This window comes from Protopterus annectens, chromosome 16.part0, assembly GCF_019279795.1.
Source record: "Protopterus annectens isolate FY-2018-M chromosome 16.part0, PAN1.0, whole genome shotgun sequence".
NCBI classification, from domain to species: Eukaryota; Metazoa; Chordata; order Ceratodontiformes; family Protopteridae; genus Protopterus; species Protopterus annectens.
In genome coordinates this window covers 541,419,500-541,447,235 of record NC_056750.1, presented here as the reverse complement: position 1 = coordinate 541,447,235, position 27,736 = coordinate 541,419,500, and the positions used below count along the sequence as shown (strand labels likewise).

The window sequence follows — 27,736 nt, the reverse complement described above, 5'->3', positions numbered from 1 at the left end:
TGACACATAGCTGGACAACTTTTAGGATTTATTTCTGAAAAGGTGTGTCAAGCAGAGATATTTGTGATGGTGAACCATTTCATATTAAAAATAGGTTAAAAACTGCATCTGTGATAGTAATATCAGTATGCATCAGACAAATTAAGTCCTAGAAGCTTAGTAGATTGATTTAAATGACTGCCTCATCTTAGACTCTCATTGTTTTATTATCATCTGCCATGTAAGTCATCCAGTTTTGGGAGGAGGACAGAAGGGCACTTCTCCAGAGTCCCGGGAAGGAAAATCTTGGTATTCAAGGTTTACAGATTTCACAGGGCACTGCATATCACTTCTTATTTACTTCTTAACTAACACAAATTGAATCAATAGCAGCTGCCTTTATTGAAGGCCATGAGAGGGGTAATGGATACTGCAGCGTCCACATTTCTTATGTGGGCAGCATGGCACACATTGTAACTCAAAGGAGAAATGAACAGATGGAATTTTGTCATGGTAGCAGAAGACATAATTTGATGCATTGGCTCTGTATTTTAAGGCAGCTAGGTACCTCTGCTGAAGAATAGCACTGACTGGACAGGTTAGTAACTGGGTGAAATGAATAGGAACTGCGGAGAGCAAGGAGAACTATACAAGTGAACGAAAGGAAGCACTTACTTATTAACCAGGCAAGTTCACTGGGTGAAAGTGTCCTTGTTTGTGGTGACCCAAGAGTACTGTGTGATTAAATGACTTGCTCAGGGTCACACAGTATACCAATGGAGGTGGAAGGAATCAAACACTGTACCCTTGAATACTGGAAGCAGCTCCTTAACAGTTGAGAGCCTTAATCCTCTGCAATAGCTAGCAGCATTATGCTAAGAAAAAGTAACTAAGCTTATTAATACTAGACTCCTGTTGTCATTGGTGGCTCTATCTGAAGCTACCATTCTATTGTATAGAACATATTCAGATGAGTTAAGTATTCCAGGTATGCAGAATCAATATCCTTAAGGACATGTATTACACATGCATTTCAACAAAAGGGATGAAGTGTCACTAATAAACATGAGTCCTTTTAGACTGTTATTCTCACACACACTTACATGCACATACAAAGCAAATCTTACATAATAACACACATACCTTCATCTTATCTGTCACCGTTAAAGCAAAGAACTGCACTTAGGTCCATTATGATTCTCAGCAACTAAGGAGCTAATGGCAAGATTGCAAATGAATTTGTGAAGACTTTGAGATTTAAGACACCAAAGACAAATGTTAAAGGTAAGTTATTCAGGTATCACTGAAAGAAAAACAATTACATGCAGTATGTTTAATATAACAAAATAATTTAGTGTCCATATATTGCAGATACTGTTGGTGACAAACATTAACACATGATGCGAATTTAGGAAAAAAAAAATAAAATGTGTTTTTTGGTAGTTGAGTTGCTTTAGGTTAAGTCACTGAATATAAAATAAGTTCTGTATACAGCATAGAGAGTTAGATGTATGCACCTTTAGTGCAACCAGCATCTTTTGATACATACATTAAAGTCTATAAGTAAAAGATAGTAACTCATTGATTAATATTTATCTTTGGATTAATGTGGAATAATCCTGCCTAGTCTTTTAAAAAACAAACTCCAAAGAAAAAATGTCTTCTGAGTTTTTTTTTTTTTTAGTTTTATGCTATATTCTATTGTTCATAATCACTGTTTGAGGTAGGCAAGAGAAAAGGTGTAAGCAAAATGCCTTAAACACAGCCACTTTGGTCTTTAAATGTTAATTTACTTGTTCATATCTACCTGTGACATAAAAAGTAAGCAAAAGAAAAATAACTTATAAGAAAAATCTTGTTATGTATGGTATATGCATGATTATAAGAAATTTAGTCTTTTGTAAAGAAAGTGGTATGTATCACAAACCACTGCATGTGCCAAACACTTTAATACTAAGCAACTTATTTTTTCCCAAATCTGAAGCTGAAGCCACCTTTCTTCCTGTTATAGCCATTGAGCTCCTCTGCCAGGGATCCCAGACTTCCACTTCTTTTCCAGGAATCAGTAGAGGGTGATGGGAAGAGCAGGTCTAGTAGGTCATTGCTCCATTTTTTATCTGAGCCTGGACTGCTTCCATCCTGCCTTCCAAACCTAAACCTGAAACCTGCTCGTTCCTTGCCAAATCCTTGAAGTTCTTTGGCCACACTAAGCAATGAATCCACATCTTCAGATTTCTTTGCCCGGGTGGGGCTAGCGAAAAATTCAGGTATATAGCTTTTAAGACCTTCATTTAATACATTAAGAGACATTGTGTTGTCCAAAATATCTCTCAGGTCTTTATCCACATAAGGACTGGATTCAGAGGGAAAGCATGTTCCCAGTGCAAGGAACACAAGACAGGATAACACATATGTTTTCATCTGCAAAGAAGAAGAAAAAAATTAAATTTCATAATGAAACAAGCAGTAACAGCTCCAGTGTATGAGTGCAGCTGTTCCCAGCATGAATTAATACCATGAGTGAATGATAGACCAGACTCCAAGCTGCACATTCATTGGTGTATATACAATGCATCCTGCATTTTTGCCATAGATTACAGCAACTCTCTCATTACATCTTAAACAAAATTGCAATGAAAAGCAATGTTATTTGTTTCCATTAGTAATCCGTTTTGATCTGTCTTCTTGGTCTAATAACTTGCTTCTGAATGAGACCCTTAAAGTGGTAATATGCTTATTATTAATAGTAATGTACAGAAAGCAAATAATCATTACACAGATATTCTGATTGTTGTGTTATTAAGCAGAAGGTCTTCAACTTTATTACAAAAAGCCTGACAAGTAGAAAAACACCACACAAAAACACTTTCCATTCTCTGCTTACTTTCATGTCACTATCACATTACAGGTTACTAGAAAGAGCCAGTCTCTTTCTACTTGATTATAAGTTATGGCATCACAAGTAAGGAATATGACATGAGGTACTGTGCTTTCTGTATGTAATGACGTATGTGCAGGTGTGTGTGGTACAGATATTACCATATGCCCAGATGTGCTGCAAGGGATGGGCCTTAAAATCCCTGGGTGTGCAGTAATATCTGTACTATTCACACCCAAGTGCCCTACTGCGCTTATAAAAAGGACAACTGTTTCGGATTTTGTCTTTTGTATTTTCTGTTTATTATTTATGGTAATTATACATTTAGTAGTATATTTTAATGTAAAACAATTATTTCACCTGCTTACATTAATAGATTGTTTGCATGGCTATAACATTCTAACTTTGTAGAATTTTGGTATAACAATTTCAGGGTAGCCTTTTCTGGAGGGCTGGGCATTGATGCAGCGGATAGTGTTGCCACCTTGCAACAAAAGGTTTCCAGTTTAGTTCTGGCTGGGATGCATTCTGTGCAGAGACTGCTTGTCCCCCCCTGAATTTCAGTGGGTTTTCTTAGGGTGCCCCAGTTTTTCCTAATTTCCGTCTATTCCTAATGAGTATGGTGTTGAAGCAATTAGAGAGGTGTTATGCTCAACTGATGAAGTCGATACTAACAAAGAAATACTTGTCTGCACATTGTTGGAGATCGTATTGAATAATAATATTTTCATGTTTAAGGATAGATTATTTGCACAGAAATGGGGTGTCGCTATGGGCACTTCTTGTGCAAATTCCTATGCCAATTTGGTAGTAAATTATTGGGAAAGGAAATTTCTCTTTGAAAATATATCATATGCACAGATGATTTTCTATAGGAGGTTTGTGGATGATGCACTATTTTTGTGGAAGGGCAGTGTGAATGAGCTTAGAGCCTTCATTGGTTATTTAGAATCAACTACGAGCTTTTTAAGATTCACATTGGACTTTTCATATAGTCAAGTTGATTTTCTAGATATTAGTATAACTAAGGATTTTAGTGGCAACATATCCACCTCTTTATTTAGAAAACCTTGCTGGAAGAATGCATTATTGCACTATATCAGGATGCATCCTAGATTTGTTTTTCCCAATATTGTTAAGGGACAATGCATTAGATGCATTAGAATTACTAGAATTTGCAAGGATTCTTTGAACATGCAAACTGAATTGAATATTATGCGAACTTTACTTATTGACAGGGGCTATAATAGCACTATGGTGGACAAAATTCAGAATATGGTTCTAGAGGGATCAACGCCCAGCAATGGGGGCATGAATTTTAACAACAGGAGATATTTACAGCATCAGGCTCAGGTCACTTTTTCAACCAGATATACTAATGACAATAATAAAATAGTTGAGATCATTAAGAAGTATTGGCAGTTACAGACAATTGACCCCAAAGTTTTAAATATTGTAGGACCTATACCTAAATTTACATATAGGAATAGCAAGAGCCTTAAAAGAATTTTATGTGTGGAACATCCATATGTTCAACGGGATATTTCCCGGGCAAATAAGTTAGGTACCTACAGTTGTAATAAATGCAAGATGTGTAAGTTTATAGTTAAAGAACAGAATTTTAAACATCCTACAATTGAATATACTTTCATACCCAGGTTTTATGCTAGTTGCGACAATGAGAATTTGATTTATTTAGCAACCTGTACACACTGTGTCGCATTTTATGAGGGGAATCACCTCTCGAAAATTAAAGGATAGAATATATAACCACATTTATGATATAAACAGACAAGATCTATGGAATGCTCTGGCTAAGCACGTTGCTGAGCATGCTAACCATAGCTTTAGGTTTAGAATACTACAGTTAGTGAATAAAACTGTCAGAGGGGGCAATAATATGAACTATTTGGAATATGTTGAGCTCTCATGGATTTTTAAGTTAAGAGCTCATGTTGAACCAGGATTGAACCAACATATTAGTATTAAGCCGATATTGGAGGCTCATAAATATTAGATATTGAATACTAATTTGGTTAGTCAATATATATCTTTTAGCTAGAGGGTTAAATTATCTATCTAGTAAACGTTTATTATTGATGATAGAATGTAGTATATTCATTGTTGCTGCTATGAAACTAGACTTTATGATTTTGATTTATATATGCTTCAAACATATATATTGAAATATAGTTATGCCTCTTTTATTCATTGTCATTATCATGTTTTAATTGTGAGCATAATAGTTTTTGTTAAATTAATATGTATTCATTATTGCCATTAGTTACTGCACTATATGAGTTCTATTGCTTTAAGGTTTTAATGTTTTTTATTGATTAATCACCATAATAATTCAATTATGTGTTATTGAGTTTAGTATTTAGGTGTGGAGATTTGATATTTCTAGTAAGATCTGAAGGAGCGTGCTAGGTTTTGTACATGAAAGCGCTTATTTCAACAAATAAACACTGGATTTTTTATTGTTCGTGGTGATCGTGTTCAGTTTTATATTAATTTCCTGTCAAATTCCAAAGACATACCATAAGGAAGAATAGGGACTCTAAACTGCCTGTAGATGTGAGATCATGCATGTATGATACAGTTGAAAGACTTGGCAACCTACATCTGTTTCCCTTTTACCTTGGAAACTCTGTGGGTAGTGGTGACTGTGGTGTCACTTTAAGAGTTAAATGTGACTCATAAGAGAGCAAATGAGCCTTGTTGGGACTCTTCTATCAGACTGTTATGTGTTGCTGCAGAATTTAATTTGCAGAGGTCATCTTACATTTGTTTCCCTAAATTGTATTGTGGATTTCAGCTGCACATATTTGGTGTTATAGTTTTTAAGTGTAGGTTGTTCATACATGTATGTAGATGTATGCTGAATATTTGAGCTCAAAATGTTATGTTTTGGCAGTTATGGACATTTATTGAAATTAATGTTAAGAAGTGCATGATCGATTTTAACTAATGGATTTTTGTGCAAGATAACTTTTTAACTATATGGATTTTGGTATGAAATTTCAAGAGTAGTCATTTTAGGGATCCTTCTGCATTATTTCTGTGTGTTGTTATACCATCTCATTTGTAATTGTTATTTTACAGTGATTTTTGCAAATTATATTTTGGATCAGAACTGCACAAATTCAGATAGTGATGGTGGCCCACCAATGTTATGTTGAAAATTTGAGCTCAAAATGGCAACATTATCAGCCTTTGTTTAAAATAATGTTTAAAATGTATTTTTCATGTTTTATTGGCTTTCTAGCTGAGCCTTGTGTTTTTACAGTTTTCATTTTAACACTTTTTATTTTTGAGACTTTCTCTTTTTTGTCTTTACTTTTTTGTGAAGACATTTTTTTCTTTCCTAAGAAGTAAGTGGAAGTTGATTGCAGGGCAGAATCATCTTTCACTCCAGGTCTGAATTAGTCATGAGAAAAAAAAATGTCTGCCATTGAGATTTAAAGGCTGTATGGAAGATGGGATATTTTGGCTGACTATGAGGTCTAGGCAGCCTGCACAAAGATTCCCCTTTCAAGGAAAAAAATTAATCCACACGCAGGTAACTATCAACCTGCTGCCAGCTTTTCTTGACCATTTATAATGCTTGATAAAGGCACATCTATGGTGTGTAATAAGGTATCAGGCTTTCGTGCTGTGTTAAAAATATATCTGTGGTATGTAATGAAGCATAAGGGGAATGTGTTGAGTGCCTTTAGCACCACAGGGATGCTCTTATCAGACAATAAATCACACATTTGAGTGTCTTATTTGGCTCTTTAAATAGAACCTTCACTAGCAAAACAAATATGTAAACAGAAATGTTTAAGATGCATAAGTAATACAAGAAATAAGCAATCATTAAAAAAATAGAAAACTAGTCCCTCTGATCCGACTGTGTCTGTTATTCTGACTCTATCTCTTACACACATATATGATTTTTAATTTTATAGATGCAGGACTGCAGAAACTTCATGTTCAGCTCCCACAACATAATCTAGTCATTGTTCTGAACAGTCATCAGAAAAGGAAGTGTTCTAACTGAATTCAGCTCCTTGTTTTATTACTGAATATGCAGCTTGTCTTTGTATGTGTTATTATGAGTGGAAAGATCACACAGTTGTTTATTTATTTAGTTATTTATTTTAATTGGCATCCTACTGCAGATTCTTAAAATCTCTCTGCTCATCTGAGCAGTTAATAAAACCTTGCAACTTAACAGTGCATCAATGCGCAAGCGAACATGGATGTTGTAGGTGTGTCGTCATTATTACAGAAGTCACATAGTACGACGATTCAAAGGTGTTCATATTACACAACTTTCATGAAGGGTGCAGTTGTTAGCCACATCGCACCTATTCATTTCAGAAACGAAAGCAGTTTCTGTGAGTGAATAGACTCTAGATGCACAACTCAACCCTGTGCAGATACACCCCAGGATTCAGTAATGCCTACACTAAGTGTACACTGTTCTGCGTGAACAGACAATACAGGCATAACACACAGCTTCCTCCTAATTTTAATTTTCCTACTGATTTTCTTGCAGCTTTAAATATTGGCAGGGATTCATAAAGATTATCACAAAGTGTAGACTACATGTACACTTAGTGTAATCTTTCTGAGTGACTAGAAAGCACAAAAAATGTGGTAGGGATGTTCTTGAATACAATTAGTGTAGGCATTATTGAATCTGGCCAAACAGTCTACTCAATCAAATGCCCACCTGCTGTTGTTAATACTGTATGATAATATATTTAGACATATTTGCATGTGGTCTTTAATATCGGGAGTCAGAGACTTGCTAACTATGCATGGTTGTGAACTGCATTATAACTGAGTACAAGTCTGCAAATCTGAGCAGGGTACACTAGCAACTTGTGAACAACATTTTTTAATACGTGTGTGTGTGTGTGTGTGTGTGTGTGTGTGTGTGTGTGTGTGTGTGTGTGTGTGAGAGAGAGAAAGACTCAAAATGGCAGAAGGAATATACTGGGGGACCATTTTTCCTGTAGTTATTTCTCCTTTTGGATTCAGATGCTATTCAGTTTTATTTATGCACTTTTGGAAGGAGGAATTTAATAAGTACATTAACACACTTCAAAGTTTGGGTTATGTTCTAACAATAGCGCATCAAGGTACAACATGCAGTAGGTAAAGGATCTTGTGGCTTAAAATGGATCTGGTTTTGTTCTTCTCAGGACACATTGTGTGCTAATGCTTGCTTATATACAAGAACAAGAGCAGATAAATCTTATGTCATGGGCATGACAACACTGTACATGACTGGTGCTACTCAAGTAACACTTTTTTAGTTAATCTTTTAATCACATAGATAAAAAGATGGATTATATTAACATAAGTGTGACAATACTACAAATCTACTTACATTCCTAGCACTCTATCTTAGTCCTGAAAATGCAACATTTCTTGCCAGGGTTAAGGTGGCCTTCAGCTAAAAAGTAAAGTACATTCTTTCTGGATTAAATATGGCTGAATCTCACAAGATGACAGTGTTCTTTATCAGAAAACAGCTCAAGGGAACATTTATGCAGAAAAAGTGGTGGATCGATTCATGTTGTAGCTGTTTTAGAACTTGTCATGAATGAAAGATATCTGTTAGTCAGCATGTCTGCATTAATGCAGATTTACAACTGTGCATAATGAAAACTGCTAATTCCAAACAAAACCCTGCAGGGCACTTCAACTGTGAGATATACACATAAACAGTGGGATAATTAATTAGTAATTAAGCAGAGTTGTTAGCTAGGAAATAATTTCATAGACTAATTGGCTCTTATTATGCATGTTTGTTAAACTTGAGTCATATAGACAGCTGCCAGCGATGTCAGTGAAACTGAATACAGCTTAGCATGGCTGCTGCATAACCCTAAATGGACTAACGTGTACATTTGTGTTGCTTACCACATGGATGGAATATTCGACAGTGCCTATCTCCTTTAATACATCACATGCACATCATTTAGTTACCAGCACACATTAAAGAAGTATTCAAATGTGTTGTGTTTCTGCTTGTCACGCTTTGGGTTATCCCTTTGTTACTTCTTCACGAAATTCATTGGTATGCACATTGATTTTTTTTTCCCCAAGTGGTCAACCTATCTTTAATACTAAAAGAATTAAAATTTAAGCAAAAAGTACAATACTTTTGAATGTTTTTGCCAGCAAGTAACAAAACTATTTCCTGTTTTTTTTCTTTTTTATGTTTTGTAACTTGAAAGTATGACTAGTAGAAGTACTGCACTGTTATTATTATTATTATTATTATTATTCCGTTATCCACAGGACAAAGTCAGCGTTGCATATTTTTTACCCTTGGGCTGCTAGATTTAAGGATACAGTGTCCTTCTTTTCAGCTCTCATAGTGCTACTGTGGAGGTAATAATGTGTCGTAGCAGACTCTAAATCCAACTTCAGGCCAGTGACAAGTGGAATACCACAGGGTTCAGTCCTAGGTCCTCTCCTGTTTGGTATCTACTTCTCTGAAGTACAGGCTAAAACAGAAGGTCTTTAGCTAATAAAGTTCGCAGATGACTGCAAACTAGGAGCCATAATCAAAACTCCTAACGATGTGGGCATCTTACAAAAGGCCCTCACTGAGACAGATGCTTGGTGTCAAAGCCATGGCCTCAAGCTCAATGCCAAAAAAGTGCATTGTCATCCCTTTTGGTAAACGTTCTGTACCCATGAACTACCACATAGGCAGTAGTCTACTTAACACTGAAAGTGTGATAAGAGACCTTAGGACACAGGTGGACAGTAGTCTCTCCTTTGATAATCACATCACCACAGTAGTCAGGAAATCCTTCTATGTGGCACACCTCATCACAAACAGTTTCTCATCCAGGAAAAAAGAAGTCATTGTTCCCCTCTACTCATCACTCATTAGACCCATTATAGAGTACAACGCCCCTTTTGGTATGTACCTCACAAGACATCTACAACAACTGGAAAGGCAGCAGAAATACCTCACAAAGATGATTACCAGCCTCAAACAGATGCCCTACGCAGACCATCTCAAAAAACTCCAACTTTACTCTGTCGCATATCACCTACTCAGAGACGATCTCTGCCTAACATACAAAGCTATGTCAAACCCAGAGCTGTTGGACATGCTCCACTTAAAGAAATCCCAATCCCTTCGAGCTACATGCTCTAGGGACCTAAACCTTGTCACCACAATAAACAGAACATGCTGGAGGGATAGATTCCTGTCCCAGAGACTTCCCATACTTTGGAACAAACTACCTATCTGTATCAAACAAAGCTCCTCATTAGTACTTTTCAAGAAAAATCTTGATGATTGGATGGGAGATAGGAAATTCACCCTGGGGATCACTTCTGTGGCTCTGCTTGACAGGGGTATAGGAAAATAATTTTCCTGGGTGGCGTAAGCCAGGGTACCGTTTGGCTAGGCTTATATAGGCTCTAAGGCCAATAGCTTAGTACCTACCTATGAACTAAATAAAATGGATTTGTCAGAATTCCAAAGATCTTTTGCATGAAGTAGAAGAAGAACTATTCTGATGTTTGAAACTACAGTTTATAAAATGATGCAATAATGGCTTCAAGTTGAGTGCAAATGATGCAGTCAGGTCTATTGCAACCAATGTTCCACCTCAGAAAATACACTGAAAGTATCAAAATTAGAGAGCTCTGCATCCATATTCACTGATAGACAGCAGCAGTTAACATTTTATATATATATATATATATATATATATATATATATATATATATATATATATATATATATTTTGATGCAGTAATATTTAAAGATCGTGGTAAAAACAACATTCCACCAAACCAGACCTCTGCTGGGACTAGGAAGATTAAAAAGAAAAGAGGATATTGAGTAGAAGGGTTAGTAGCAAAATAGCACTCATAAGCATTAAGAAAGCGCCAGATCGGATTAAGGAAGGTTGTAAAATGATCTGGCTTTGGTACTCACATGCCAATAAGGAATGTAGACTTCATTCTGAAAACTCTCAACATCAGAATACTTTCAGACCCACTGTGTATTTCTATCTCGGGAAAAATAGAAAGGGATCTAGTTGACAATATGGATGTTTCTGCTGAGCAGAGCTGGATCAGAAGTAAGCGAAACCAACAGTGCATAGCTCAAAAGTGATCTGTCTTGCTAAGAGACAGGCTGGTTTCTAAGTACTGTAATGACTAAGTTATGCTTGATGACTTTGTCACTTACAGATATAAAGCTCTAACTACTGCCTTGATGAAGAGGATTGATTACAGTCTCAAATACTGGAGAAGCCAGCAGGGGAGGGGGAAAAGAATGAGTGGCTAGCACTGGCCCACCCATCCATGGGGTAGGAGATGGTACGTGTCACTACAAGAGCAACAACTGTGAGTCGGACCACAGATGCATGGTCCCTGTAAAAGGGTGGGACATGGATGGCATGAGCCTGCCAGGGAGGCAATTTCTATATAACACAGTATAATGGGTATGCACAAGTGTGTGTCCATGCTGAGTCTTGCACTATATATGGCAGCCAACAGATAAAGGTGTTGGGAGAAGAAAGAAAATCTCCAAATTCCCTTAATGAGAGCCCGTGACCCTTGACTGTTCTCCTCTCCTTCATGCCAGGTGTCTAGGTGGAATGAACGACTTGGATATGATACATTTAGTCAACTCTCCTTTACATGAGTCTTCCTACAATCTCATTTAATCATAGTGCTCAAATCAATGCACTTTTTCAAGTGGAAGGCAAGCTCCTGACAGCCCATTCTGGGAGGGGGTGGTATTATTTCCTATACCTCTACACCAATATAACTAACTTTCAGGTTACAACAAAACTGCCTGTGTTGTCAGTGGGAGATGGTTTGATGAACTGATCTCAATGGATCTTAGGTCGCTAAAAAATAAGGTAACATCATCAATGAATACTGAATGTAACATGGGAGATCGTGGCTTGGTAGGTGTGGGAGGTGCAGGATCCAAAAAAAGCATACACATACTGATTGTTTGTTGGTGGCAGTAGACAGTATGAGTACTTACAGAGTATTATTGGTCAAGAAGAAAATGGCAGATATATGTGAAGCATAACTGAGTTCTCTAGGGTCATAGTTATATATGTATACAAGCGAGAAGCACGGTGGTTAATGGGGACACACAGTTCATCTTAATTTCATGTTATTTCATTTACTTAACAAGCTAAAATTAATTCCACCATGATCTAGGACACAAGGGTAAAGGCAAACATAGACATTAGATTATCCAATAAGGTGTCATAGCTTTCGTGAAATACAAGGAAATTGGAATAACCAGAGAAAATGCATGCAAGCATGAAGAGAAGAGACAGTGGCACAAAAGGCCAGTACTGAAGCCCAGTTCTTGGGCTGTATGCAGAAATGCTTATAACTCTGCCACTCTGATGCCTATAGAGAGATGGGGATATCACCAGTCATATAGCATCAAGATACAATTAGACATAATAGATTAACAGAATCCTGAACATAATTTTACTGTAATGTAGAGGTGACACGTATGGGCTTGAAGGTCAAAGGCAGGTTCGAAATTAATAACACAAAATGCAAAACAGTGGCTTAGCAGGTTGAACACTTAACTTTAATACTATTAAGATTAGAAGGCCATGGGTTCTATTCTAGCACCAGGCAACTAAATTCATAGTTAAGTCTTGAAACTACATCGCAGCACAACAGTTACCATACATTTTAGTGCTGTCCTTTCAATGAGGCATTGAACTAAAGCACCATCTGTCCCACCAACTGATAGTCGAGGGAATTGTTAAAACTCTTATGGCATTTGTCAATGAAAGTCAGGGTTTCCAAATATGTTTAGTTAAAAACTAAAAACTCAATACAACATAAGAAAAATGCTTATAAAATATGTTCATTAGTAAACTACAGTTAACAGTCAAAATGCCGTCAGGTGCATTAAAACGCAATTGCCTTTTCTGTATGTTAAACTACAACTAGCTTTGCAGAACATTTTCCCTCAGGCTTCATCAAAAAAGGAAAGAAATGGCTTAGTATAAATTTTCTGTAAACAAAAAGGCAAGTAATTAAATATTTATAAATTTTATAAACTTTCAGCCTGTTACATTTGTGGACTCCCTTAGTTATAACTTCAGAACATGCCTTTATTTGCTGTCATCTTTCTCTTCAACAGCCTGTTCAAAACTAAGAGAGAGCTCTGACAGTCTTTCTTGTAAGTGAAATGACCCAAGCTAAACAGTACTCCTTTATACAAAGAAAAAGTTGTGACCCATGTGCACCTCCAACTCAGAATGCAATGAACCAATTATATAGAACAGGCTAACTAATGTTCTTAAATGAGATGGGTTTCTTCATGTAAACTTATAAAAGATTATTTGAAGACAACATGGCATTATTAAAAGTGGTATGCAAGCTTTGGATTGGTTGAATGGCAAGTCAGTCCCTGGAAATAGGCTAGATTGTTTATAATAACTTATACCATGTATCCGCAGTTTAGCTGTGGCCTCTCGTATACTTCAGTGGGTTATAGGTAAGAAAAACAGGGTTCCTGGAGTGATACACTAAACAGGTGAACCTCCACTCTGACACAGTTTACCCCCTGTTCTGCACCTTTTGCTAAGGGGATATGAATAGACTTTGAAGCAGTGGTGATAGCACTAGGCAGATAGGAGCATAGCCTTTTTGTATGTTTGTATGTGACTATGCATGGTGAGTCAGGAATTGTCAATTACTAAGCCAGTGCTTTCAAACATCCACTTTGTTCTGTACTATGTTGTGAACATAGTACTGCTAATTTAGACATGATCCTGAATGATGCATTATTACACAAGCCTTCATGCCTTCCCTTCTTGTTCTACCACACGCCTTTTTCTGCAGTGCAGATCAGCCCATACATCAACCAGTCACTCTGTAAGGGAGTTAAGCATGCAGAACATTGCTACTGCTGTCATATGCAGATGAAGGACTGAAACTCTTGCCCAACAACAGCTTCTTCATGGAAGCCAGAAATGTAGAGTTGGACTGTCAGGGCTGACAGCTAAGGTAAGAAGACAGCGGGTGAGCACGTTTCTGTAAAGTATAAGGAGAAAGATAAGGAGGGCAGCAGAAAAACACCCTAATCTGCAGGTAATGATGTCATGCTTTCTGTACCTTGCTATATCATAATGTTACATCCCTTTCTCAGAGAGGAAGAACAAGCCGACATGGTGAACCCTGGTTTATCTAAGAAGCAGATCAGATAAACAAGGCTGTCAGAAAGGAGTTTGTTAGCAAACACTGAGTGACAAACACTTGGCCAGGGAAAGAAAGGATGGAATGCGGTGCTTTATATCTATTTATGATTCCATCATAAAAGATTGAAAACTCAAAAGAGAGAATCGCTAAACACAGAATGAATACAAAGAGCAAATCACCAAACAAGAGCAAATCACAAAACATTGAATACTTCTCTCTCACTTAAAAGCCTTGTAAACTCTGATTACAAAACTGAGATCAAGTGCTGTCTTGGTAGCGATACTGTTAAGGAAGAGATTTTTACAGTGGTGCAGCGGTTAGCGTTGCCGCCTCACAGTAAGAGGTTCTCTGGTTTGATCCTTGGCTGGGGTGCCTTCTGTGCGGAGTCTGCATGTCCTCCCTGTGGTCATGTAGGTTTCCTCCAGGTGCTCTGGTTTCCTCCCACATCCCAAAGTGGATTGGACACACTAAATTGGCCCCAGGCATGAGTGCGTGAGTGTGTGTGCCTTCTGTGGAAGGTTGGGCGCTGGGCTGGCAACTTGACACCGTAAAACTCCACTGCCAATCATGAGTGGACGGTGATCCGCTGTGGTGACCCCTAACCGGGAAAAGCTGAAAGAAGAAGAATAGGTACTGTTGAGGCAGGGGTAGGGCTAGGATTACAGTTAGGGTTAGCACACACACACACACACACACACACACACACATGTACATATGTATTTTTGAGTTGGGGATTCGTCAACCCAGAACTCATCAGATAGATATAATTGAAACTCACCCCAGCAAACCAAGAAACAAGCCCTAGCATAAGCTCTGCAGAAAAGCAATTTAATCACCACTCCCTTCTCTTGTTTTAAAACCTTGGAAATGAGTACTAACATGGGTTCTGCAGTGGGAGGGCAGCTTACTTCCTAGGTTTGACACTGTACTTTGATGGTTTGATCATTTTGTGGTTTGATGAGCCCTGTAAATTGACCAAACAAATGATGAAAAAGAATTCAAATAAACTGCTATATCAGTGTATTAATGAGTTTATTTTAAAGCAGAGGTCCTGAAGATATTTATAATTCCTATAGGTAAAATTACTTGGAATTGAGGGTTTTACATGATGTCTGACATTTTTAGCTCATAAGATCGTTGCCAAAGGCTATATCACCAGAAGTTTTGCTGTGGTCTTCACTTCTATTTATTTATTTATTTATTTTATTTTATTTTGACATTTGTTAACCAGGTAAGTCCAACTGAGCCAAGGCCCATTTTCAGCGGAGGCCTGGGGAGGAAAAGCCCCAGTAAGAATACAATCAAATCAAAGTTACAGAATTAAATATTTAGTACAGGATAAAATACTTTAACAAAGATAATCTTAAAAAATATACGTGGCAAACTCCAGTCATAACAAGAGGCTCTAAATAAACGGTAAACACAGCAGTACGTTTAAAAAAATGGTATGATATATATATGACAAGCATTTCAACAACGAGTGACTAAGAAGGTAGTAAGAAAATATAGAAACAGTTGAGTTGGTTAAAGAAAGAGAAATAGCTAAAAGAGCACAGAGTATAGGGAAGACCAGATTGCTTTTTTATGTTATATCTTGCTATAAATAAATAAAGACATCATTTTGTTTAGATATTTCTTTTCACTCTTATCTGCAAATTGCATTTATGCATGAAAATCATAGCCTTTTCTTTTAAATGCAGAAGTGAGTGGTGTGTCATAAAACAATGACATCTTTTTCTGGGTCATATATATACCCTTATAGAGTTGTATTATGCTTTGTGTAAATGATTCCTGTGTAACACTACAAATTTTGTTGTCATTCCTGTGGAATAATGCGCACTTCCAGTCACATTAGATTGTTATAATCAAAGTGGAACCAAAATACATTGACATAATTCAACATTAAAGAAATACATTTTGCCTTAAATTGTGAAAAATCAGTTTGCTGTTTAACTGTACATGCAGCTGTAAAAAGTGGGTTTCCTCCAGGTGCTCCGGTTTCCTCCCACATCCCAAAGTGGATTGGACACACTAAATTGGCCCTAGGCATGAGTGCGTGAGTGTGTGTGCCTTCTGTGGAAGGTTGGGCGCAGGGCTGGCTTTGTAATCTATTTTTCTGGTTTTGCAGAATACACTAAGAATTCTGTTTTAATTGATGAAGTGAGTAGTGCAGGATTTAGGAAATGAATCATGCTTTACAGCTCCAAAGTAAACATCAGTTCATGTTGAGGTAAACATGATGCATGCGGTATAAGTTCTTTTTAACATCACAGTTAACTCTCTGAAAGACTGCAGTGCTACAAATCTGTAAATTCCAGTTACTGATGTAGATAAACTGAAAGGAGTCACAGAAAGCAGAATACTATACATTTTTTATAGATTTAAAGCTTACAGAGATTAATGAGCATGCACTTCATACAAAAGGAGCTGTACCTAATTATCAATCTTTAGTGCTTTCTTAGGGTGTCAGTAGCTTTTTTGTGACAAATACATATGTAAATAAATTCACCTCTTTTTCTATATATAGAGTCTGCCTATAGAACTTGTGGTTTGTCCAAATGACTTGGCAGTTTCAACCTAAAAATATCAAATATCTGCTGCTTGTAGAAATGCAATTTGTTTCATTACTGTAGTATACCAGAAGGTTTAGACACATTGTATCATATATGTTAGATTATCAGTAACTATATATATATATATATATATATATATATATATATATATATATATATATATATAGATAGATAGATAGATATAGATATATAGATAGATACAGGGAGGTCTACTTTTTTTTTTTTTTTTTTTTTTTTACTATTTTGCATGCACCAAGGTTATTGCTTGGTGCATGTATAACAGTGTGTTGATGTTCCTGTTGTTGATGTTTTGTAGTCAACATTTCATAACTCAACATTTGTTCTGTTTTCGACAAAATTAAGTAGATCCATCCAGATATATTTGTGTGTGTGTGTGTGTGTTAAGATGAATGCTATTATGTATTGTTGGAACTAAGCCATTGAATAATAAATATTGGTGGGGTTTGATATACACTGTCCAAACAGGTTAGCTTCTAAGAATAAGTTAAAACAGGAGACTTCTGAGGAGTATAAGGAAGAACTTGGGTACCTAACTAAAATGAGATATTTCTTTCTGCCTTCAGACACACTAAAAGTTGATAAAGGAAGAAAGAAGTTGAGTTGAATCTGAAGGGATTCTGCCACTTGTCAACTAATTATTAAGCCTTTGGGTCAGTGAGTGTTTATATAGTTATTTGTTAACCAGGTATGTGGACTAGTTCAAGGCTTTTAAGTCATGATCTACACCAAACACACAATACAAGTTCAAAGTTTACATTCACAGTCTAGTATGCACTATATACGACGTACATGGAGGATGCTCTTTGTGGCTGTAATGACTGTTAAAGTGTGTGTGCATATGCACATATCTGTATATATATATATGTATGTGTGTATGTATCTATCTGTGTATCTATTTATGTATGCATAATCATTCATTAATTAATTTTTGAATACCTGTGTTATTCTATTCAGGGTTGTGGGCAGCCAAATCCTATCCTGTAAATAAGGGCATAAATCAGAGAATTATTAGGGGATGGGACACAAATTCATCACAGGACACACGTAACTATAAATTAATTAAAATCTAGTGAGACCTAGTACCACACTATGCATCAGACTTCTTTGACTTGCCTTACCAAAACCATTTATCCTGTCTCCTCCACCCATTCTATTTTTTCTAACATCTATCATTAGATCATAAGATATTTCATTTTGAATATGGTAAGTACAATTCCAATAACTCAAAAAATATTTTCAACAAGTTCTTACAAAATGGTGATGCTGGTAACATGTAAGTAAAGTTGTGGAAGTGTTTATAGAATGATAAAAAATTATCTGGTAATAAAGATATTTCTATGTTTCAAAGGTTAACATATATAAAAACACATGTTCTAAGATATAACCTTGGGGCATGCAAATTGAAAACAAAGTTTTTATACGGGCAAGCTCCCCTGTACATCCCATGCTTATTAAATATAACAACTCCAAGACTGCACAGTCTGTCTCATGTCAAAGTCGGTCAGCTTTCTTTTTGACCAAATTAAGCATGCAGGAAAGTAGTTGATTTTTATACAATTTATCCAGACCTCTATATATATATGTATATATATATATATATATATATATATATATATATATATATATATATATATATATATATATATATATATATATATATATATATATATAGCTTCTTATCATGGTCATGTTACAGTTTGTCAGGGTGCACAGGCTGAAATAATTTGTAATCCATTCATCAAAACTAACTCCTTCCTATTCCAGAACTTGATGGAATGGGTTCATTGATTTGGGTCTCAGAAAATCTTTTACAGTGGGTGATGTACACTTTGTCAAATTGTCATTTGTTCTACAGAGTGTACTGTGTTGATGTTTGGTCAAGTCTACAGATTATTTATTTTCCCATTGCCCAATCCATTAAAAAAGTTCACAAAAAATTAGGTCTCCTATATAGAAACAACAGATTTCTGGCAAATAACACAAAACCCACCTCCTCTCAACTATCCTGCATGCCTCTCCAATCTTAGCCAACCTCTGCAAGAAGGTTCTAGCCAAACTCAAAGCCTGTTACAATAAAATCTCCAAGTTTGCCCCTAATGCCTCATACAAGTCACATCACTGCTCATCACTTAAGCAGCTCAAGTGGCTTGAACTCCCTCAACTTCTTCTTTTTAATCAACTTACCTCTGCCAGAAAATACTCTATCGCTCATAAAAAAAACCTGCAGTCAAAGATCTCATTCAGCCATATTCCTCCTCAAGACCCCTTCGCTCCAGCAACAAACTACTTCTACACACCACCAAAGCTAACAATTCAGCAGGTGAATCACTTTTTTCCAACTACATCTCCAAACACTGGAATAATCTACCTAACTCACTAGTAACTAAGTCCTCAACACTTCAATTTAAAAAATGCCTAAAAATGCACCTTACTAACACCTAGCTCTGCACCTGCAACTCCCCTGGATAACCTGTTCCACCTCTTCACTCTATTATCATTACTCTTATTCTTCTAGCATGATCTACCGCTAATGGCAGTTTCACTTTAACTGTACATAACCATTTGGATATATCCACTATATGTAAACAACCATTTTTATGTAAATTACTGTTGCTCTACTTATTGTGTTTGAAACCACTATATTGTATGTATTTGCTTCTCACTTGGCTGTATTTGTTTCTCTATTGTATGTATTTGTTACTCTTGGAACTTTTCTCCCTGTGCCTCTGCTGAAAAAGGACTTGTGTCCAGTTGGACTTTCCCTGTAAACAAATGTAAAATAAATTAAATAATAATAAATATTTGATTGCTTTTATTACTGAGTTGTGGAGATTTCAAAAGGAGGAAGATGTATCACTAGTGGGTAAGTGTGTGTTTTGGATTCTAATTTCTAAATTTTTGGATATACTGAATGTTTGGGTATTGCGGGCTGGGATTGTGTATACGAGTGTTTGCAGGTTAGGGTTAGAGTAAGGGCTACGTAAGAGGATATATTTAGTGTTGTGCTTGTGAGTGTGTTTTGCATGTAGTATGTGCACTTGGTGTTTTGGTTAGTGTTATGGAAAGGGTTTTATTAAAGTAATCTTCTCTGAAGTGGTGTGACCACGGAAATGATATATTTAACTCATTCCCTCCTGTACAGCTCTTCTGAATGTTAAACATCAATACAGTTGTGTTTGCCATCATGTATGTTTCCCGATAAAATATTGAGATACCTTGTATGTAGCATGGTTTTAGAATTATTAATGCAAACATGAACAAGCAATATTTGATGTCTAGAAGCACAGTATAAGGTATCTGCAGAAACGCCTGGAGGCGTACTTAGCTAAAATGAGTTAAGACTGAGTATGTGTGTGTGTGGGGGGGGGCTTTCCCTCCCCCAAATGGTGAGTGCAAGGAGACTGAAACAAAAATGTTTGGTGCTGCTGTTTTTTTTTTTTTTTTTGTACTGTATTGTCGAAAGTTTTTTTTTTTCAGCGTTTGTTGTTTTGCATTATTTCTTATTTGATGGTCACTCTTTTTGGATTTCAACCATTCATGATATAATCACACACACACAAATATATGGACTATAATAAAGAGTTAACTATAGACAGAACACGTACACATGCATATGCAGACTTACATGTGGAGTATCATTTGTATGGTACCTAAGCGGAAGACAGCAGCAGACAAGTACAAACATATTACCTCTGTGTGAACATATTACATCTGTGTCTGACATGGCATTACCCAAGAGATTAATTGAACATCAAACTGGATCCATACTTATGAAATGGAAAAGAACCAAAATCTTATTTTTGTAAACTTTCTCTCTCAGTTGTCCTGCATTGTTATTGTTATCCTACTCTTCCATACTCCTTCCTCAGTTCCCGCTGTCCTTTAGGTTTTGTTCAGTGTTCTTCTGCTTTCCCCATGTCCCCAAAGCTAATCCATCATTCCAGTATCACAGTAAACAAGTGTGCGCAGCAAATGTAACACCCTGATGTAGTCTAAAACTTGCACTAATAAATCATATGCGGGGTAAATTAAATCTGCCTTATGGTATGTTATCTCATATTTTTATTGCAAACTGTTGACTATTTCTACTTATCAGTAGTGTAATTTCACTTTCTATTGCATTCTGAATACTGTTCCTGTTTGTAATTGTTTGATTTTTTTTCTGTATACCATTTCAATTTTGTGTGTGTTTTGTGTTTTAAAATTATTTTTCATAGCTCTAAATGAATACAAACAAGTATAACCTCTTAGTCACTGCCTGTGGCATATAATTACATATTAAGCAATGCATAGAAGTAACAAAACAAAAATAAAAGGGAAATAAAGAACAAACTCATAAATATAGCTCACAAGTTGGTCATCAATAAATTTGCAAGAAAAAGTTTCAATAAATAGGTCATATAAAAGGCAAATAAGTACAGAGATCATGTCTTGTTATAAAGTTAGAAATACATTCAGCAAACTGCTGTGTGAAGGATTAAGTAAAATAAAGTAAAGCAGTAGCAACAGGGAACAATAAACTGGGTAAAGCTAAGCAGCAGTAGCAACAGGGAACAATAAACTGGGTAAAGTTAAACAGGTTGAAGAATAACAGGGAATAAACAAGTAAAAGTTAAGTATTTGTTTACAGGAACAGGTTATACATAAAGAAATTAAAGGAGTAATGCTAACTATATAAAGAAATCAAGTCGTAAGACATTTGAACAGATTATTGGTCACAGTATCTTAGTTAACTACATCTGCATTTAGATCATAAGACCATCCAAGGATGCAGATTCCTTTATGTTGCAAATTCATTTCCTTATTCCAGTTCAGTCATCCAGCAATGTTTTAAACAAGCCAAAGATCTACCATTTTTGCTTATTCTATTCCAAATTCTTGGAATTAATTGTGAGACAAACCTGCCCATTTTGATAGTATTAGTAACTGGTACTACATAAATAAGGATACATAATGTGATGCTTCTGGTGAAAAAGAAAAAACACTCAATACCCGGTACTTTACTTAAAACATCAACACACAAAGCTTTAAAGGCAAGGCTTAACTTGTCTATGAGTAAGCAATGATAATTTATAGTAAATGCAGTTAGTTTCTCTTTCAGTCATTATTATAAAAGGAACTTCTTCTAGACTGGATTTTCTTTCTTTTTTTTTTTTTAATTTTCTCTGGGCAAGTTCTGAGATTTTGATATTTTTCTGATTGTCCTGAGTGGAATGCAGTTCTCTTCTCATTGTGGAAACATGACCTGGACAAGATGACATTATGTTTCATACCATTTTACCTGTCGGTTAGCTTATTTGTTTGTGAACTAGGTAAGTGAATGGATTCAAAGAAACATTTTCAACCATAAGGGAAACAAAAACAAAACAGATATTCTGATTAAAAACTTGAATAAACAAAGGGGAAAAAAAGCATACACACACACACACACACACACACACACACACACACACACACACACACATTCATTCAGTCACACACACAATTTGGAGGAGATCCAGTTTACCTAAATGCATGTCTTTTGAAACTCTTCTTGGACAGATGGGAGATGTACAGACTCCATGCAGAAGAAACCTCAGCCATTACCAAACTTGTAAATGAGGAACTATGAGGTAGCAGTGCTAACATCTGCACCATTATGCCATCATATCAGAGCCAAGGAGAAGGAGCTACCATCATTAACAAGCCAGAAGATTCAGCATCAGCATTCATTCTTGTTTCCATTTATAGTAATACTATTTATTTGCATTTGCTGCCCCGAAATGAGCTGCTTAACTGAAAGGAGCCACTTTTCAGTTAAATCCCAGGGTGATAAGTTCCAGGAGGATCAAAGTCCATTCTTTTATTCTTTTTTTAATTTTATACTTGGCAAAATTAAGATCAACTTTTTTCAGTACATAATGTAAATGCACACAAAGAGCAATATGTGTGATATTATTAGTTGCAATAAGATTGAGAAAAGAATGATAAAAGATACATTATATATATATATATATATATATATATATATATATATATATACACACACACACACACACACACACACACACACACACACACACACACGCGCGCGCACGCACACACACACACACACACACACACACACACCGCCACACCACATACAGCGCACACACACACACACACACACACACACACACACACACACACACACACACACACACATCTCTCTGATATTAATAGCTTGCAATATGATTGAGAGAAGTGTGACACAAGATACATCATATATATGTGTGTGTGTGTTTTTTGTTATTGTTGTGCTATTCTCTTTATTATTTATCATTAGCTCCTGTTATTGAAAGTCCATGTCTATACTACTATTTATTTTACTTGTTCTACCTTGTACTTGGAGTATTTCTTCCCGGGCCTCCACTGAAAATGGGTTCTTTGTGGCTGAGTTGGACTTTCCTGGTCAACAAATGTCAATAAATAAATAAATAATGGATCCCCTTCAAAAGCTCGAAGTTTCAAAACTTCAAACTTCAATTGGCTGAGACCATAAGACTGACGTTTTTAAACTTCAAAAACTTAATAAAAAAAAAAATAAAAGCACATTTTTTTTTACATTTACAGGTGTACCTCACACCCCCTGCTAAATAAATACACCAACTCCGAGATCGCACTACAGTAAGGAAAATGGTAAATTTCCCATTCTGTGCTGTATGGCGATCTCCATTCAAAACTTTCAAAGTTTCAAAACTTCAATGTTATGGTCTTGGCCTTTTGAAGTTCAAAGTTTTGAAACGTTGAGCTTCTGAAGGGGACCCATATATATATATATATATATATATATATATATATATATATATATATATATATATATATATATATATATATTGAACAGTAGTTTGAATTTGATACAGTATTTGTTTGTGAATGTTATTTGAGAAGATATAGGTAAGATGGCAATGGAGGAACTCCTATACTTGTATATAGTTATGGCAATACATCTGAAAAAAGTAAACTGTATAAATAGACTGTATGATAGATCTTTAGACTCCTTTGGTAGCACTTTTGGTTGTCGCGTGTAATGATTACAGACATGAGTTTAAAATAAACAACTAGTCTGTACGCTGCAGGGGAAGACGGATTTATAAACATAATTCTACCAAATGCTGCATAAACTTGAGATGTTATAAAGGAATAGCAAAGAAGTGTTAGGACATAAACACTACAAATTACATTTGCATTATTAACAATAAGAAGTTACAGATAATTTGTAAGTTGGCACATTGTACTTGTAGATGTTTTTTTCAAAGATGGCACAAAGTGCTTCTTTTCTTGAATTATGCTTTGTTTGTCACCAGTGTTAGACTAATAATGCTGTCAAGGATGTTAATTTATGTGTGTGTGTGTGTGTGTGTGTGTGTGTGTGTGTGTGTGTATATCCCTCATTTTTGACACTGATCATACATTTTTCAGCAAAGTTTCACACAATGAGACAGGCTCAAGAGTTTAAAAGCTTCTAATAACATTAACAGCAACAAGTTACTCCTACCTATAAACAAGATGATGAATTTCAAAGACATCAAGTTAGAATTTCATGGGAAACACGTCTAAATCTTGCTATCTTATTATGGTGTGAAGAGCAGATGAGATATGAATTTTAAGTCTTCACGATCTGTGTTCCTGAAAAATAGTTCAAACCAATTCTACTATGTCCAGTGGGGTATTTCCTGTTGTTCCTAGCTTGCTGTAATAAGCAGGTTTTTATTTTGTTTAAACAAGGAAGTGCTACACATGTCTTTGTAATGCCTACTAATTCAAGAAGACAGGGTTAATTGAAGATTACTTTTTGTCACAAGAGCATCTGCACCTCAAAAATATTATCTGCAAAATTAAGCCTTTGTTAAAAAATAGATTTACACCACTTGTTTCATATTTTAAGTATCAGCATTGTACAGTCTTTATTTAAACCCTCCAACTTTTCCATTGCTATGTGATATTACTGCAAGCAACATTTACTTATTCTCGTATATTACTTATATGGCATGTATTTATTTTCATATGCTCACCTGTGTGAACAAAACACATTGTGTTTGCATGGGTTTTCTCTGCATATTCCAGTCTCTTTATAGCTCCCAAAATACACTGACTGTTTAGTTACACTAAACTATCTGCAGAAATTTTATTTATCCTTGCCTTTTTTGCCTGGGCTAAAAAGGTTCTGAAGACCAGTTTCATCACATAATTATTATATGGAAAAAAAAAAAAAAAAACTAAAATGAATTTTTGACTATAAAAGTATACTGTCAAAAACAAGGATGCAGATTCAATCTTGTTCTCCTGTTACTGTTTGCGCAGAGTTTGTATGGTCTGTCTATAACTGTGTGAAAATACCCTAGCTTATCACCACATCCAAAAAATGCTGGTTGAAGATTCAATTTTTAACTGCCCATAATTGATTAATTTCCCTTTCACTTTGTTCCTCAGTTCATGGCTCACAAGGGGCTGCAGAACGCCATTTCACTTATCAGATTAACAAGTAAATGTATTAAATTATTCTTGTTGCTCGCTGCCTTGACTATAATGAAGTCAAAAATGCCTCCCTGCAAAGCTAAGCTATAGTATAAGCTTTCTTTGTACTATGTGTGTGCTCTGTTCTTCACCAACGAATTAAGTAAAAGGTGGTGTCTCCCATAGCATGCACTAATGAAACAACAAGGCTTTCTTCATCAGTTTTCAGGCAGGTTTCTTCTCTCAGCTATGTTAGTACCTATTTGTTTGATGAAAGGGTGCAATTTAATGTAGTGAGAAGTTAATTATTGGTGGGCCAATCAATGATATATTCTGTCTAATTCTTGATCATATTCCAGCTAACTTGAGTAACTTGATTTCATAAATGCTGACCTATCTGTCAAAACTACACATTAGCTATGGTGTTTTTACATGGAATTGTAACAAATGTTTTCTAATTTTTATGCACATAACGTGAAAATTTGATTTGTTTCATGACACTGCTAATATTACAGCATGTGCCTACTCTTCTGCTACAAACAGTTTTAATACAATTAGAAAGCAAACCTCTCCTGCTGAATATGTACTGCACAGGAGATTTCTCTTGGGAATTTACTCTGTGAAAAAGGCTTCATTAAAATATTTCCTTTTCATATTAATTTGTATGAGTCTATAAAGAAACATTTAAACTGTACAGTTTATTAAGTACTTGTATGTCTAATTAAAGCATCAGAATATAACTATTGGACACAGTTTTTTGAACATCTTCTCATTGTGCTCTCAGGTTAATAAGGATTATTAAAAAATAACCCTTACCTTTTAGGTTCTTTAGTTGACAAACTTGAATCCGTGCCCTTTTGATCTGCTGTACACTCTTGGAGCTGGCCATAAAACATTTAAAGTTAGTGTGCTTCTAGGTGTTTATATATAGGACAGCATAGTATCCACTTCCCTTCTGTCAAGCATCCTTCCATAGTTACTGATTACCGAACATTCCTGACACTAGGATTCCATTGCAGACCGGAAAAGGCATTGCAAAGCCTGAGAAGAAAAGCGTAACATTATACATCACATCATGGCACAATCATTGAAGGCTTTTTATTTGAATCTGCTAAATAAGTGATGTTTAGGATTTACTAATGAACTTGTATAATTATTAGTTTTGAAATCAGAGTATGAGTCTTATGTACTCCATTTTTATGCACGTTTCACCTTTAATCATCAACTGCATGCATACATATTTGTAAAATAATCAAAAACACTGACTTTATACCTCAAGAAAAACTGAAAAAATGTGAGTCATTATATAATTCCTTTTAAGTATATTGTTTTCTTAAGTTTTTCTTTACTTGTATGGATTATAATAAGAAAAATAAGTGTCTAGGGGACACAACTGCATTGTAATTCATCTGGTTTTGACATCCCCATCTGTTCTTGCATGAGAAAGATAATTACAGTGTCATAAGTTGACTGCTGTTACTAAAGGTGTCAGCAGTTATTAAATTACCTCGTGATTTGTCTCATAACTTATTGTATATTTTAATGAAAGAGTATGTATGACAGTGATGCATAATGATATTTGTTTTTAGTTATTTTTTATCTGCATTTATTTCTTTATCTTCTAATTACATTCTTACTTCTGCATACTAATATCATACCAGAGGTTTAGAATAACTACATTTGCTAAATGATCATAAAAAAGATATACATGTTCTGTTTTGGTGAATAGAAAAACTTCTGCACTGCAATTCACGAAAAAAGCAAAACAATATATCATAACTGGATGGAGCCATTTTAATCTTACAAAAACTTTCAATAAATTTGTGAAAGCACACTTGATATAGACAGTCTTGAAATGTCTATGGTTCTGCTGTGCTGAATATTTCAGACAGGCTTATAATTTGTTATAGTATTAAGCTGCACAGATTCATCAGTTTTGCTTTCATTAGTCAACCTCGAACCTTAGGTTGCTAGGCAGCTTTGTCCAGCTAATGTGTTAACAGTTTGTAACAGAGGTAAATTGCTTTATCTGAAGTACTTCACACCAAGCTGACAATGTAATTAAGCTTGCATTATGAAAACTGGGAAGCATTCCAACTCCATGTTGGTGACATCTCAATTGTCAGTGACCAAATTACATTCAAAATGCAAATGTTTCATAAATCATCTACTTCCATACTGTGCTACATCATCGAACTTGTGCATGTAAAAAATACGATTGGAGACATTTAGCCCTGCCCAAATAAAGCAGTGTTGATCATAAACACATTTTAAACTCTAAAACAGATGACTTGCTACTTTGTTTGAATGAGTTCCTTATATTTAAAGAATATTGGTCAATGATGAAGTGGACTTTGTCCCGACACTACAAAATGCTGTTGTTTTGATTAATAAAACTATTATCCAATGCATACATCTCGATATCTTTACATTTAAATGTGCAACATAAATGTGTAGAAGGTGAACAAAATGTATAACAGAGAATCAAACTTGACTGCAAATAAGCACTGAGAAATTAATAATGCTTGTAACATTTGCTAATTACTGAACATCATACATTTTGAAACTATGCTGCCATATG

The 27,736-nt window shown here is 35.5% G+C and overlaps 1 protein-coding gene across 1 annotated transcript; it reads right to left on the bottom strand.

The window, feature by feature from the left end:
* Positions 1-219: 219 nt before the first annotated feature.
* LOC122790992 (pyroglutamylated RFamide peptide) lies at positions 220-26,041 on the bottom strand. Its single transcript, XM_044058718.1, has 2 exons — positions 25,972-26,041; positions 220-2,400 (listed from the first exon to the last, which is right to left on the bottom strand). The coding sequence occupies exon 2, from the start codon at positions 2,398-2,400 to the stop codon at positions 1,942-1,944; it is 459 nt and encodes a 152-aa protein (XP_043914653.1). The 5' UTR covers positions 25,972-26,041; the 3' UTR covers positions 220-1,941.
* Positions 26,042-27,736: the final 1,695 nt, after the last annotated feature.

Excerpts from the sequence above, each read along its gene's own strand:
- LOC122790992 (XM_044058718.1), bottom strand. The coding sequence starts at position 2,400 with ATGAAAACATATGTGTTATCCTGTCTTGTGTTCCTTGCACTGGGAACA.